At 33.5% G+C, this 17,050-nt stretch overlaps 1 protein-coding gene across 1 annotated transcript in view; it reads left to right on the forward strand.

Moving 5' to 3' along the window:
* Positions 1 to 17,050, forward strand: part of RSRC1 (arginine and serine rich coiled-coil 1) — a 407,525-nt gene that overhangs the window by 184,495 nt on the left and 205,980 nt on the right. Inside the window, exon 5 of the mRNA XM_034997838.1 lies at positions 5,237 to 5,273. Coding sequence (XP_034853729.1) covers positions 5,237 to 5,273 — 37 coding nt within the window. The remainder of the gene's footprint in view (positions 1 to 5,236; positions 5,274 to 17,050) is intronic.

The raw sequence follows: 17,050 nt of genomic DNA on the forward strand, positions 1-17,050 counted from the left end.
GAGTTGCACAAATATTGATGAAGTCATGACAGGGACAACCCAAGAGACAGACCACTAAAGAGGACAGGCTTTATACCATTTGTTGCAAGATCCCTCTCTCTGTCAATGTCTCTTGGATCTTGCCTATTTAAAAAAATAGCCACTTTAAGACTTTTGTATTTAAATATCTATTATAATAACAGATTTCTATAGCACATTACAGTTTATTGTATTTATAGTATTTCCTTCATATACATTATCTTCTTTTTTCACATCATTGGTGGACAGTCTTAGCTCAGAGAAGTTGGGTTAATAACAAGCTCATGCAGCTATTTTGTAGTACAGCTTAAATTTGAGTTTAGGTGTTCTGCCTCTAGAACCAGGGTTGTATATCATGCTGTCTTATGTAGTGTTTATGTTCTCCTGTTGCTTTATTTGTGTTGTTTTGAGATGGCCCCTCTTCCTTGTCTTTCTGCCCAAAGTAAAACTAAAGAAAACTGAATTTCATGAAAAACTTGCTGAAACTTTGGTGTCCCAAACTATGATACATATTACATTTTAGGAATATGCAAACCTTCTGGATATACATAAAAATTTCTTGATCTATTGTATCTTACACTAGAATAGAATATCATTTTATATATATCTCTCTCTCTGAAAAAATGTGTATGTATGTATGTTCTTTGGATGGGAGAGTGGCTTAAATATATTTCGTCATTAAACTTAACCACCCCAGTTTTCTTTTGGTTCAAATTTGCCTGGTTATATCTTTTACTATCCCTTTTTTGTAAATTTTTCTGAATCCTTTTGTTTAATGTATCTCTGTAAATGACTCATTACTGGATTTTGTTTCTTACCCAACCTGAGAATCTTCTCTGGCATTTTGATTCTATATCACTTGTGGGTGAAATTTCTTTAGTTTTCTTTTTAGTTACTAATTGTTTAGATTATAATAATTACGTTCTAAGTCAACCTTACTTGCTTTATCTGGTCCTGAATTTATTTCTCTTCTTATTGCATTGCATTCGTCAGAACTTCTTTCAAATAATGTCTTTCTGTGGTGAATTTCCTGCGACCCTGTATGCTGAGAATTTATTTTTCCTTCTCTTTAAAAATTTATTAGCTATATATAAATTCTAGGTTCACAGTCCTATTCCTTTAACACTTTATCTTGAAGTTCATACTACATATCTTATACTCTAGCATTAATATGTTGAGAAGTTTGATGTCAGTGTTATTCTTCCTGTGTGGAGGGGTATGCTTGTTCATTCTAGAAGCTTTTAGCCTTTGCTCTTGATCTGTAACACTCTTAATAATCCTTATATTATGCTTTGCTGTGGATTTTCATTTAACCTATTCACTGCTCTGTGTACCCTTTCAGTCTAAGATTTGAATAATTCTGTATCTGGGAATTTTTTGTTATTATTTCTTCAGATATTTATTCTCTTCTGTTTTGTCTTTGTTTTCCTTCTAGGGTTCCCATTATTAGATGTTCACACTTCTATTCCTCTTCTTAACTTCATCTCGTTTGTTCTGTCTTTTCATCCCTTTCCTATGCCTTCTGGGAGAGTTCCACCCAGTGTTCCAGCTCACCAATTTATTCTCAGTCTGTAGCTATTGTGCTTTCAATTCAGGCTCTGAGTTCTTTATTTCAAACTACTGTATTTTTAATACCTGCTATCTCATATTGATTCCTCTTCATAACTGGTTTTTTTTTTGTATTAAATTTCTAAAAATCTTTTATCTTTAAAGGTGTTACGCTTATAGTATGTTCTTGCTCAATCTATTTTTTTTCCTCTGGATGAGGTTGCTCCATTTGTTTTTTTATTCCTGTGCTTACTCACCTCAGAGGTCTTCCTATGGACTTCTCTTTTATTTATTTGCAATATTCAGCTGCCTTGGCTAGTAACTTTAATCTAAGGAGAGAGGTAAAAGTCGAGGATCTGGCTTGTGCTTCTCTGGGACAATTTAAAAACTATAGTGCAAAGCCGCTAGTATTGGACTCTGGCCTGAATCAACCACGTTTTCCACTGTGTCCTCATACTCCACACACCACATATGTACACACAACCCCCAATGCTACCCTCCCAAACAACCACTTGCTGTTGGAGTTGCCTTGCTCTTCGTGTGGTCTGGAGAGAGAGTGGGCCTGGGGAGGACCAGTCAGAGACCTGAAATGGTTGCTACTGATTTTCTTCACGTTTAGATGTCAGACCCTTATTAGTTGAATACATACTCTGATGCAGGCACTGTATTGGGTGTTGGGATATAAAAATTTTAAAGATATAATCCATGTTCTCAAGGAATTTTCATTTTAGTGGGGTCACTGGGAAAGTAATTAGGTATTTATAATAAAGTATGATAAACTATGTGATGAGAACACATGGGAAGAGTTGATTAGTTCATTTGTGAGGAAGGGAGGAGGTTTCCTTTCCCGTATGGGTTGAGTCCTGAAGGATGTTTTGTTTTTGTTGTGTTTTGATTTTGTTTGTAAGCTAGGTGAGGAAAGACTAGAGGAGGCTGGGAGAAAAGGAGCATTTCAGATAGAGAGCAAGTGGTTCAGTAGTGAGGGAAGCCAGGTTAATTTCTTATGGCTATTGCTGTCACATTTTTGGCAATAAAACAGGGAATGAATAAAATGGAGTGTAGTAGGATATTGTGTATTTTGAAAAGGAAATGACACGATCAGGTGTATATTGTAGGAAGATCTTGCTGTATTATAGAGAATAAGTTAACATGGGGCAAGGCCAGAGCCATTGGGACCCATTAGGAGGCTTTGTAGTAGCCTGGGAGAGAAAAGATGATGACCTAAAGTAGTAGCTGTGAAGACAGAAGTGGCTAATTCTAAATGATAATTATGGATGTTCGGTCGCCAAGACTCTGTGGTTGAATACATTTGTTTACATTTGGTAGTGGAGGAAAGGGCCTGTGTCAAGGATGATGTGGCTTTCCTACATACCATTCAAAATGCCTATTTCCTAAATATCATTTAATTTAAAGAATCACTTGAAAATATAACAAAGTAATAGTCCAACCAGCCTTTTTTTTTTTTTTTTAAAGAACAGATTGTTATCCTTGATTCCAAAATACAAATAGCTGAAAAAACTGGGGGATTTTCCCTAAGTTTGTGGCAAACTCAATTGATAGCAAAACTAACCCTGAAATGAAGTTAGTCATAGTCTTTGTTTATCCCATTTTGTGTGGACATTCATGTTGCTTTCAGAATTATTGTTGTGTATGATAATGAGATGCTGCTTCAAAGCTTGCTGCCAATGTTACATGGCATACAGCATGGTGTGTCTTACTGCCTTCCTAAAATCCAGAATATTCTGATGAAGCATGTCTAATTCTAGTGGTCTCGAATTATGGACTTGTACTTTGAATCTGAGCATTTTTGTTCTTTTATACTGCAGTATTATTTTCTAATAAGAACCATGATGTGACAATGTAGCCATGGGGGTGGGGAAGATGTAGATTCGTATTATATAGTGCAAACTATGAGTTAGATTGCCAAATGAAGGGACAAAACAGTGAATGTAGTATGCTTCTGTTTGGGTTTAAAAAAAAAAAAAAACAGGAGGAGAAAGACGCACATGCACACAGACCCACACACACACAGAATATCTTTAGAAGGACAAACAAAGAGCTAATGTCTGGTTGAGAACAGGGAGTCAGTGATGGGAGGAAGACTCGATTGTACTGTAGTGCACACACATGTGCATTGCACTGTCTGATGTTTCACTATATGCATTTTTTTTTGTTTAAATTTTAAATTACGTGGTGACTATATGAGAATGTCCTTGTGAAAACTTAAAGATTTATTTGACTTCTAGCTCCAGGAAATGCATTAAATTTGTAGTAAATTAAAAATTATTTATGTACCCATTAGCCTTTCTAATTCCTTGTTACAGTTTATTCCTGTCATTTGTCATTAAGACTGCATCCAGAGAATGAGTTTCAGAAATCCTTAAATTTTCAAGTATTGAATATATAGTATTGCTAAGATTGCCAGAGCAGAAAGTAGAGAAGAGAATGGCTAAAGATGAGTGCTGATCAGTAGATGTTGGAATTTATTCCCAGTATACCAGACTGGGCAGTGAGAGCAAAAGTTGGAAATGTAGTTTTCAGGCAGCACATCTGAAGGGGAAAACGATAGGGAGATTTGGAAAGATGGTGTAGCAAGACAAAGGAAACAGAGAAGTATATTTTTGGCAGTGAAAATTGGAGACAGAAATAGAAGAAAAGTAAACTTGGGGCTCCTTTAGAGAAAGAAAGAGGTGTGAGGGAAAGATTAAATATCATGAATGCAATACTGTTCTTGGATGTTTCATAATTATTCTCTGCAATGTGGTAGAAGTATACTTTTATGTTAAAAATACAAGGCTTGGTATTTGTGATGAAATTAAAATACTACTTGGTCTCAGTGAGGAAATTTTAAGTCCATTTGTCACTACTAAATTAATAAGAACCAAAATTAGGGGAAAAATAAACTATTTGCCACATTTTGCCAAATGCATATTTAAATTATCTTTGCTACTGACATAGTTATTTGTTTTTTTAGTTCCATCAGCCATCTTTTTTTTTACAGTGAAAAGCAAGAATTAAGTACTTAAAATGTCATGATATTTGATGTTTGTGTCTTCATTGGAGATATTTTGTTTTTTAATATTACAACAATCTTAGGTCCTGATTTATAGTGTGCACTAAGTTAATAAAATTAATGTCAAGGAAAAATTTGTTAAGATGTAGTTACTTAGATATATAGTCACAAACATATTCTTTATGTATATATTTTTTATATAAAATGCAATCATTGGTGGATGGATATTTGATAAAGCAAATGTAGTAAAATGTCAATAGTAGAATCTAGATGGTAGATAGAATCTGTATGAACATTTTTGTAATAAATGTTGGAGAAAACATAAACTCTAATGAAAAAGCTAATGTGAAATAGATATTGTGTGAATAGTAAAATAATAGTATACTTGACTTCCTTTTGTTCTCTGCTGACTTTGAAAAATCTGAAACAGTCTGTTAGTAGAATCCCAATTTTAGTGGTAATATTATTAGATGTAAATAAATTATCTGTTTCCTTTTGGTGGAAATTGTTTTGTCCTTAAAAACAGTGTTATTGTGAACATTAAGTGAAAATAATATGAAAAAATCATAAGGATTTATAAAATGCATTTGAGGTAAATGTAAATTATGATAGACAACTGTTTAGCAACTATTTAGAACTTTTATTCGTCTATTTTAGGGAATCTGGAAACATCAAAGCTGGATTAGAACATCTGGTAAGTTCTAATTTTCTCTTGAACATTTGCATCATCTTTGATATCTGCATTCTAAATGAACACTTTTGAATGAGCTTTGAATACCTTGTATTGAGAAAGTCAACCATTTCCCAAAGGGTCAGCTTACTGTTGTTATGTGAAGGCACTTACATTTTCATTTATCTTATCATTTCAAGGGAATTTAAAATTTTGTTTAAATTACTTTTTTTTTTTTGATGTAGAGATGAAATAAAATGGATGACAATCCTTGGATTGATGATTGCTTTAATTATAAACAAAAATGTTTGGTGTAGAATTTTTGGCATATCTTGATTTGACAAAAACAAGCTGGTGTTTTAAGAAAAACACAATCAAATATTGCATGCATAAATATGGTATGTTTTAGCAATTTAACGGCTTTGAAAGAAGGGCACAGCTTTGTTTTTCCTGATGTCTTTGCTTTATGAATAATGCATTGGTTTAAACTACATTCAGTTTTAGAATATGAAATAATTGAGATGCAAAATTTTTGGTTTAAGTAAACATTTTTCAAGTACAAATGAAATTCAAACTGACTTAACATTAAAATCTGTCCATTGATCAAGAAATTAGAAAAAGTGTTCGTTATACCAGGTCCAAAATTCATTTAGCTTCCTGCATTGAGTGTTCATTACAACATTAAGTAGTTCATTTAAACAGAGCATTATAAAGTCATGCTATGGTTTCTGGTCAGATCCAAATGTTGAATAATTAATGATAGGGATTCTTTTGTAAATACAATCTAAGTACTTTTTTAATATAAGACTTCATTCGTATATCATATTGTAGCTTTGTTAACTATTAATGTGCTTTTGTTTGCTCCTACAAAAGCAAACAGTAGCAAGAGGCAGCTTCACTTTGCCTTACAGTAGTTTTAGAGTTAGAAGGGATTTTTGGTTTTCCTTACCATAAAGGAAACTGAGGAAACCCAGACTTTTAAAAAATGATCCTAAAAAATACAAATTAATTATTAAAAGCAATATATAACAACCTAGTTAGAATATTTGAACTATATATTCGTCTAGATTAGAAGTAAATGAATTACATTGTTATTCTCATTATTAGAAATTATTTCCTGAATCCCTGTTTGTCACTTCTTAGTGGCATAATATATTTAGGACATATGGACATTAGAATAAAAATGTTAATCTAAAACATCAAATTCCAGTATCAGTTGGGGGCTTATAATAAGGAAGAACAGCTACCATTGTGCCAAAATGAGCTGTCTTTTATACTTATAAATTATTATTATTATTATTATTTTTAAAGATTCTATTTATTTATTTGAGAGAGAGAGAATGAGAGAGAGCACATGAGAGGGGGGAGGGTCACAGGGAGAAGCAGACTCCCTGCCGAGCAGGGAGCCCGATGTGGGACTCGATCCCGGGACTCCAGGATCATGACCTGAGCCGAAGGCAGTTGCTTAACCAGCTGAGCCACCCAGGCACCCTAAATTATTATTTATAAAAAAGACTTCATTTTCACTTGTTTCATATTCCTCAGTAAATAATAATGGATCAAATTTTTTTAGTTTAAAATTTACATTTTTAATATTTACTAGTATGAACTCATTTACAGTGACTTTTTAATACGTTTATACTCTACTTATAATCTTATTCAGCACTGGTTTTCTAACTGCCTTGGGCTGCCAGGAAGGCTCCCCAAAGCAGGTGGCACTCCAGACTGTCACTACCCACTTTAATCGGAGTAGTTCCACTTTTAGTTATTTTATAAATTTTTAAATTTTTAAAATAAGAGTTTAGTTGAAGAAAATTTTCCAACTAAAAATATTTGAAACCTTTGATCAAGCATAGCTATTTATTAAAGTCAAGAGTAATTGTTAATTATTCTTTTCTGTTCTTGACCCTAAGTTATATTTCATTTTTATCTGGGTCATATACATCAAATATATTTCAAAGATAATGCATTTTAGGGATGAGAGAGCTAGGATCAGTACAACAGGTAGTGGGAAGTGGATGATTTTAATGCATTTTATCTAGGTTGTTCAAAAGACTGTATAGGTTGACATTGTAAAATTGACACACTGAAATATTTGCAATAACATGAATATATGAATATATAACATAATATCCTATATATACACATATATACAGATCATACTGCCTTATGCACTATTGTCCAGTAAAGTCAGTGATAGTCTTCACAACTGCCTAGAGGGAAGTGAACTCAAGAATTTATTGTTTGAGCATTAATGAAACCTGTCTGTCTAACAGCTGCAGCCTCCTTAGGATTGTGTCTCTCCAGTTTCCAGCTGAGCAGATACTTAGAGCCCTTGCCTTCTAGCACATCTAGACCTTCTTTGAATTGGCTGTGTAGCTAAATACAATTAGAATTATAGTTTCTAATAGATTGATCTTTAAAAATATATGGTGTAAAATTAACATCCCACACATGTGGAATTAATTTCTTTTTATTATCCTTCAGTCTTTGTTTTTTTCAAATTTACTTGAATTATCATAGAGAATTAACATTGTTCTAAGGGTAAAAGCAAGTATAAATTTAAATAAGCTAAGAAAGGAGCATCTGGCTGCTCCTTTCTTAGCTCTTGATCTTGGGGTTGTAGGTTCAAACCCCACTTTGGGTGTAGAGATTGATTAATTTAGTAAAATCTTCTAAAAATAAAAAAATAAAAATAAATAAGCTAAGAAAAATGACATATGCAGCATGTTATACTTGCCACAAGGACGCATACATAGCATAGTTGTATATACTGCCTTTGTATTCTGTTTATGGGCTCTTCTTGGTATATAGTTACCTGTAACCCTTAGAAAGGAAAAAGCAGGTGTGGATAGCAAAAAGGGTGGGATAAGTGGACTGTATTCCCGTGGAACCTCTCCAAGGGCTGATCTCATTTATTTGTCACAATGTCTCAAACTCTTGATTAGCCTTTGTTCTATCATTTCTTTTTTTCTATGTCCAGGTTGTCATTCTTAGCTTAAATTTTTACTCTACTGCCCAATGCTATTGTATTTTTCTTTTCACAAACTTGTCTCTTACCCATAAAGCCTTTGTCTGTTGAAAGTTCTAAACAGGGTCTTTGAAGGTTGGTGCTCCATCATCCATTGGTGATTCTTGCCTGATTGTAAATGAGGATTTTCCTACTCCACCACTCCCTCCCAGATTTAGTAGCCAGCATTCTATTTGAAAGAAGAGCCCACCCTTATTTCTTGTTTTATCTATTTATTGTAAGCAAGGACTCATGGATTCTTTACTTTTCTTACTTATTTTGAAACTCAAATTGTCCAAGATCTGTCCAGGGAGTATCCTTTCAAGATGGCTTTTGGCTTGTTTCTACACACCCCATCTTTTCTTAAAGCACCTCCTTATTTTCTGGCACAACACGATGTCCCAGGCTCATTTGAAACCTTCCCTGTCCTACTCATGGAATCAGCTATTTCTTCAAATCATTTCATTTAATTTTAGAGGAAAATGGTATTTATGAATCAAGGTCTGAACATGTGATATGTCCACTGTCTCTGGGATTTCATTACTTCTAGGACTTTTCAGTCCTAGATTAGATAAATAGGTGGGTGGGTAGGTAGGTAGATACTTAAGACTTAGATACTTAGATAGTTAGGTATTTTTAAGAAATTATGAGTCATACTAACACCTCCAGCTTCAATCCAAACCACAGAATTCTTCCTTGTTGTTCCCCATTTCACATTTGTATTTTCCTTCATTCAAAGTGAGAGAACTGTGACTCCTAACAACACCAATACATTTACCCATTTGCTTAATTATATAATACATGTAAAATAGTTTCACAATTGCTACAACCATACCTTATGAAAAATAAAACTTAATAAAGTTCAAGATTTATTTCAAGAGTTTATTAAAGTTTATTTCAAATTTATTCAGGAGTTCTTTTCCCCCTTGATTGTAGTTAGCTAATTCATTTGAAATATGGTTACATGCATTTGTTTCTGTTTGTATTCAGTTTTAGGTGCCCTTGTCCCCATTCTTGTTGATTTAATTATATGTTTGGATATCTGTATGTTAACATGCTTCCAAAAGTCAAAATATTATACAAAGCCAAAATATTATACACAGTACATCTCTCAGAAAGGTGTCATTCACTTCCTTTCTAGCTTGTTCTCCCATATCGTTTGTAGGTAGCCAATTTTCTTAACTTCTGGATTTATGCTTCCTGTGCATCTTCTTGTATAATTAAGTGTATATATATATATATATATATATATATATATATATATATATATATACATGTGTATTATTCCTGTTTCCTCTATCTTATAAAATATAGCATATTATAAATACTTTTATGTATTTTGCTTTTTCCTCTCCTGGAAATCACTCCCTAATTACTGTATCGCTATATTTACTGTGTTTCTTTCTCTCTTTGTCTGTGTCTTCTTTATTAAGGGTCTGAGATTTTAGCCTATTTGTATGCCTGCCCGTACTTTAATAGATGCTGGCAGGAGACATGAGATTTCTGGGTCAGAAACAAAGCTCTTTATTACTAACAGCACCAAAGGTGGCACTACATAGTTATATAGATTCCCTGTGACCTGCAGTTTCCATGTGGTGATGCTGCAAACCCAGTGGGTTTGTGTCATAGCTGAGGGGCTCTGTTCTTTAAGGAGCTGACAGAAAATTAGCCCAAACTTTCCCTAAGAGAAAGATATTATCTTTAGTATCCTAATTTGGTAACAAAACTGCCTTCTGGTCCAGGGGGCAATTCTTTATCTTCCAAGACTGTTATATTTGAAAAGATAGTTCTTTTTTTTTTTTTAAAGATTTTATTTATTTATTTGACATAGAGAGAGAACCAGAGAGCACAAGTGGAGGGAATGGCAGAGGGAGAGGGAGAAACAGGCTCCCAGCTGAGCAGGGAGCCCAACGCAGGACTCGATCCCAGGACCCCGGGATCATGACCTGAGCCGAAGGCAGATGCTGAACCATCTGAGCCACCCAGGTGCCCCTTGAAAAGATAGTTCTGAAGAAAGGCTATTGGCTGATACTAGATGTGCAGAACCTATGGAGAATTGTCTCTGAAGAGCTATTATTATTATTATTATTATTATTATTATTATTATTATTATTATGAAATTTAGGGAGGCTTGCATTTTTGTTCTAGTGGTTGCCTTTGTATTTATATCTTTTATAATGCATAGTGCTTTCTTCCCCCTCATTCCTACTTAATCTTTTAAGTGGAATCCCTCGATTCCCAGCTGTTAACCTTTGTGATAGCCAGTGCTGTCACTGTACTTTGCTTTCCCCCTTTTCTTCCCATTTCTTCTTGTTGTATTCTTGCTACTCTGTTGGAATATGATGTTTACATACTATTCTTCTATCCATGCTGTCACCCTTTTTTAGAATCACCTTTAAAATTAACTATATTAAATATTTACCATCAGCTTGTTTACTGATATTTCCCCAATCATCTCCTGTTTGTGTACAACTCACCCGCTAGTATATTCCTCCGGACAGCCTGCTGTGTACAGTATTCCTTGAAATCTAGCACATTGCTATTTTTCTATAGTTTTGCTACTTGAGTGCAACAGCTTGACTGGACATAAAATCCTTGGCTTACAGTTTTTCCCCTTGGCTTTCTGGAAAACATTATTCTGCTCTTGATATTTGTGGCACTAGCCTTATTTTCTTACCCTTATGTATAATTTGATTTTTTTTTTTTTTGCCTTGAGGCATTGCCATTTTTTTCATTGTTCTTATTTTACTAGAATGATTCTCAAAGTTGGATGTTTCTGGCTAATTTTTCTGGGCTTTTTCATATGTAGACTTAAGCTTTCTTATTCCTGGAAATAATTGTTTTTGGATTATAGTATTAAATCTTAATTCCATTCCATTGTTTTGTTTTCTTCTTCAGAGACTCCAGTTATATATGTGTTTCTATATAATTACATATAAAATCTTGGCTCATCTTCTATTTCATTCTCTGTCTTTGACTCTTTTTACTACTTTACTTTGTTTTCAAACAACTGAGAAGTAGTTTGCCTGCTTTCATATAATATTTCTTATTAAATTTTCATTCGAGTTTATTCTTCCTTGGACACATTCTAATTCATTTCTGAAATATCTTTCTTCTATATCTGTTCTTATTTTTTGAATATCTGATTCTAGGTTTTCTTATTGTTATTTGTCCAAAAAAGCCTTGGGCTTTGGGTTGATTTTGAGGGGAGAATTTTCATTTCTTAAAATGTTTTGATTTGCGTTTTCTGTTTACTACTTCTTACAGGAGCTTTATGGGGAGGTGATTTTATTTCTTTCCCTCCTTTCCTTCCTTCTTTTATAAGTTCTAGACATTTTGTATACATGGTTCCTAGTTCAAGGATACCTGCTTCTGCAGTAAAGCAAATGTGGTTTCTTTAATGGATGATGGTGAGTGTGGCAGGGATGAAGGGGTTGGCATGTCTTATTTCTGTTTAGCCATTTGTTTCTTCTTACTTTCTTCTTTCTTGTCACTGTCATGTATTTATCTGATTTTCTCCCAGAGCAATACTTCCCAAGACTGCCCTTTTGGTCCCACTCACTTTCAAGTCCCTTCCCTCTAGCTGGTGCTGTGGTAACAACCAAAGCCTAGATCTGTGTTTGCTCTTTTGGCATTTTAGCGTTGTACTTTGTTTTTCTGGGGATAATTTTTGTTTGTGCTTCCAGTTATGTACTAAATTTATGACTACTCTCAGGGATGGGGAGGGCTGTATGAACATTTTTACCTCAAAGAGAAACTCATAATGGAAAATGTTGGAAATCAATGTTGAGCAGACCTTGAATCCTGAGTAGTTCTACTGCGGGAATCCTATAGGAATTGTCAGCAGAATTAAACACAAACATCTCAAAGAGCTCGGTGCCCATATCTATTTAAAGACTTAGAGAAAATGAGTGAATACACTGCTTATCATGTTGTGCTTAGATTTTATAATGAACTTAAATAATACATTTTATTTGGAAGAATCATATACAAATTAAAGACCTTCAGATAGGACCCCAGAAGGAACACAGAAGGGTTGAAGGAATGGAGGTGGGTAGTTATTAGGTGGTGATGTTGCTCCTGACTTTTTTTTTTTTAATTATTAATGATGCTCTAAAGGTGTAGAAAATTAACTCTAAGTTCCCCTCTGTTACATCAAAGGAACCTGACTTCTCATTTTTCTACGATCTTATGTTTTAAAATTCTAGATAATACAGTGAGTAGTAACCCTTATTGAACTACTAAATGGGGACTAAAACATTTACTTTTTAGAGTGTTTTTAATGCAGTCAATTGGGATTTGGTGCATTTTAATCTTTATAATTATGAAAACATACAGGAGCTAGAGCCTTGTCATTTGATTACAATATAGCTATTGTTGTTTTATTAGCAACCTATAAAAATAATGCTATCCTCTCCTCTTGGAAGAGGGATTGAGATCAGAATACATTAGGCTAAGTTATGTGAAAAATTGTCACTTTTTTAGGCCAAAATAGTTTGTGAGTTGTTTCTTTCAAACAACAAACATGAGTTTGTTTCCAGCTTGAAAGGACTGCTGTGCCATGCTTCCTTTGGCAGGGAATGAAGTGAATTATCCTGATCAGTATGATGTTTCTAAGGTTCCCCTTGTACACTTTTCTGAAAAGTCAAATAATTGGAGGTAGGGTGGGGTGGGGTGATTTAGGTCATTGCTTTACTCTCTTTAATGTGCTTATGAGTCGCCTGGGGATATTGTTTAAACTCAGGTTCTGATTCTCTGGGTCCAGGGTGGAACTTGAGATTCTTCATTTAGCAAGTTCCCAAGTGAGGCTAATGCTGCTGGTCCAGCAACCACAAGGAAGAAAGGTACATTGAAAGGCATTGACTTAAAAGACATGTGTTCTGTCTTTTAGAAGACAAGGTCTTCTGCATGTGATGAAAAATTGAGATCCTTCCCCCTGTACCCATTGAATATGATTTTGCAGCCTATGAATGATTGGTTGGGTGTTCATAAGCCCAGACAGATGGACACCTACAGGTTTATACAAGAACAAAAAATTCGTCGTCTAACTCTGCAAGAGTAACAGAGGGATTTGATTCCAGATGTTAAGTTGTATCTATCAGGGCTAAAGCTGGACTCTAGGACTAATAATACCTTATTCAGTCTTAGGTGGAAAATTAAATAAGTGATGATAAATCTTTTAGTAAAAAGGGTTACAAGTGTTTACAACTTTAAGTGGGATTTGCTTTCTATTAATAGTTGAATAGCAAAAGAACTCTGGAGCCATACCTGTGGGTTTTTTTCCCCACAGAGGTCTCATTTATGTTTCTTATATTGTATAACATTTGAGAGTGATGACCTACTTGTCCTTGTGGTCAGGTAACACAGTCTGACCATTTTAAGTGTTGAAAAGCAACTGTCATTAATAGCTTGTTTAGTCCATCAGTGGTTTGTAAAATATAGTTGTTGCTTGCCAGAAATGTAGGCGGGCCCATTGCTAGCTATTAGGTGCTCATCAGTAACACTACTGGTTCTAATAAAAGCCCTTTTCTCTTTGTTTTAGGCTATTTTGCATAGAACTTGCAAATAAAACTGCTGTATTTTAGTTCACAGACTAATAATTTTTTAATACAAGAATAAACATAGTTAATGTAGTACTGTCATACTTTTGAGGATTCAGTTGATATACAACATGAACTAAAAAATGTGAACAGAAGTTATAAACCTATTCTAAAATCAGTTGTCTTTCATCTGTTACATTTTAAATATCTGTTTTATTTTAATATTTTCCCACTGTGTTCTGAAAAAAATGTTTTGACATTTGTCCAAATGAGTTTGAGAATATAGTCATCTCAAAATGCACTGACATTACTCATATAGTCTATATATTTATTATTAAACACTGTTGAAAAATATTTATTGCCTCATATAAGGACTTCAACATAATAGATCCCTCTCCTCCTAGCATTTTAATTTATTTTTCTCACCTAAGCCAATATATATTTGAGGTTTAGGGTAAATGTGCATATTAAAACCAATACTTTCCTCAAACTGTGATCATGAGATAAAACAGCATGAAGTTTTTCTTTTTGGAAGATCAATTTCATAAATCTTTCTCTCTTTCCTTTTAACAAAGAAGTGTGTCTGATGAATGTGTGCAAATTAAAATACCTTTAATATGGATTAAATGTTAATGTCCTATTACTGTCATGATTTCTTAGGCAGTTTACAGGTCTTAAATCTGGGGACTGGCTCACATTCCAGTTGGAAACAGTGCCATTGTCAGTGATCCATTTCTCTGACATGTTTTGGTCAGTTACAAGTTTATTAAAAATTGCTCCTTCCGTGAATGATTAGTAAATATTACCCAGTTATCCAGACAGCATGAACTTGGGCCCATTTTCTATGCTCCATCCATCTCCTCTCTTCCAAAGAAAGATCTGTTGTTGCATTTTTAAGACATAGCGGTCCCAGGAGAAAATGGTGGCCAGTTAGTGTAAAAAAAAAAGAAAATAGATGAAAAAGATGCCCTGCAGTTTTGATGATATTACTAATAGTCTCAGATTTACATTTAATCTAGATAAAATTCATTTTCTGAGTTTTATGCACATATGCTTATTAAAGCTTTGTAGAGTAAAACTAAATATTCCAAGTGCATTAAATCACCCCTTACCCTGGCTTCCCATTACTCAAGAGTCCAAAAGTCAGGCTCTCCTGAAACCACCAGAATAACTGAATATCGTATTCTTGTTTTGTTTGTTTGTTTTTTGTACTATAGTTTAAGACACTATAGGTTCTGCTTCATTGCAGGAAATCCTACCAGGTACCTGGTAGTTATTTCATGACTTTCTCAGGATCTATCTGTAATTGCAGAGAGAGAGCTAGCAGCAGAGGCAACAGGGTTGTTATTTTCTGTTTCTCCCATCAAAGCATTAGGAGTTAAGATGGAGAATGTCTTTGCTACAGTGGTATCTTTGGCCATGCTCATTACCATTTGCCACAGAATCATAACATATGTATTTAACTTTAACATACACAGCCTATTTATTTTAGGAATAGCACAGCACAAGGAGGCCAGGAGAATATGATTTTACTGTGTGACCTCCAGTAATGCACATAACCTCTCTGTTTCACTTCTTTCATTTTCTCTTTATTCATAACGTGTTAAAATAGTGTGTGAAAATTTATAGAAGCATAAGACTTTCTACAAGTATATCGTAATTATAAAGAAAAAATCTTTTCTAGTTATGTAAATTACTTCATATTGCTACAAACAATATATCAATTCTAATCAGAATGAATTGTGAGAAAATTTTGTCCTTTACCTACATTCTCTCCCTTTTAAAAATTTTATTATAAACTTCAAAAAATTATAAAGTAATACATTGTTTTTGTAGTGGGTCAAAACCGATAAAGAAAAAAATGTATCTTCTCTTTTCTGCCACTAAACCAGTGTTAATTATACCCATCCTTCTATACCTTTTTCTCTTCCCAGATATACAAATGCATATATATTATGTAGCTTTTTGTTTATTTATAAAAATGGAATCACAGTATGAATGATATTTTATAACTTGCACTTTTTGTTTAATGCTGATACAGTGTGCATAAATAGACATGAATCTGGTTCTTGCTGGAAATCTGTCAAAATATTGGAAGTTATTATTACCATTTTTATTTCAAGCATTCATAGGGGAAGTTTGAGGACTACATAATTTGTATTTTAAGATGTCAGTGCAGAGTTAGTTTTATTGCCACTTCTGGGTTATCTCGATCATAGTAAATGAAAGAACTGGTTTATGGTTGAAATTTTCAGTGATCAATAGAGGAAGGAATAGGTTACTTTATTAAAGAAAATCCCTCTTTGATATTTGCAAAAAATAAAGATAATTAGAAAAGGAACATGTGACATCTTTAAATATTTTTCAGGTTTATTATAGGCTAGCATTTTTAAATTTGAAATTTTGATGTAACTGAGTGATATATATTGCAGTCTTCAATCTTGGTGTTTACCATTTCATATAGTATAATTTATTTCTTTGCTGACCATACCTTGTGATTGAATATTCAGCTTTGTATCCTCAGCACCTACTCTTGCAAATATTGAGTATGTTTTGAAATTGAAAGAGAAGTAAATTGGCATATGATTTAGGAAAGTCATCACAATTTTTTTTAAAGGGGGTAGGGATTCAGGTTTATTTATTTTTTAAGTTGTTATGACCAGTGAATGAATTTACTACCAAATCAGATGCTGAAAGCTTGAGCTTACAGTGGAAATCATTAATGACTTTTCTTCCATGATCTGGATAGATATGGTCTTCTAACTGAGTATATATGAATATTATTGCCCAGGAAAAAATTACTTTTCCTTCATTTTTATATTCAGAAAGTTAGCAGCATGCTGCAGAAGCACTGTTTTAGGATTGGGTGAACTGGTTCTAAGTACTGGCACTTGAGGATTCAATTTGATCATATGTAAAGTAAGAAGTATACGCTAGATAATTTCTAAGGCTCTTTCTAGCCTCAAATATATGATTTTATGAAAGAAAAATATTTGTATGCTTAACACATAAAAGTCTTGTATGTTTAAGACACTGCTTACTTTAGATGATGAACTTAATTGAGATATATCAGGATGTACTTATATATTGCTATACTAGAGAATCATAAACAGTTTTGTGTAGATAAATTTTATTCAGAATCATTTTTGAGTAGGGGACCATATTAATATTATTTTATTTGTTGTAAATATTTTAGTAATATTTATGCTAAGAAGAATATAATAATAGCTCAGAAAAAATTTAAAGGGCAC

Source organism: Mirounga leonina, unplaced genomic scaffold (genome assembly GCF_011800145.1).
Source record: "Mirounga leonina isolate KUSES-001 unplaced genomic scaffold, KU_Mleo_1.0 Mir_115, whole genome shotgun sequence".
NCBI classification, from domain to species: Eukaryota; Metazoa; Chordata; class Mammalia; order Carnivora; family Phocidae; genus Mirounga; species Mirounga leonina.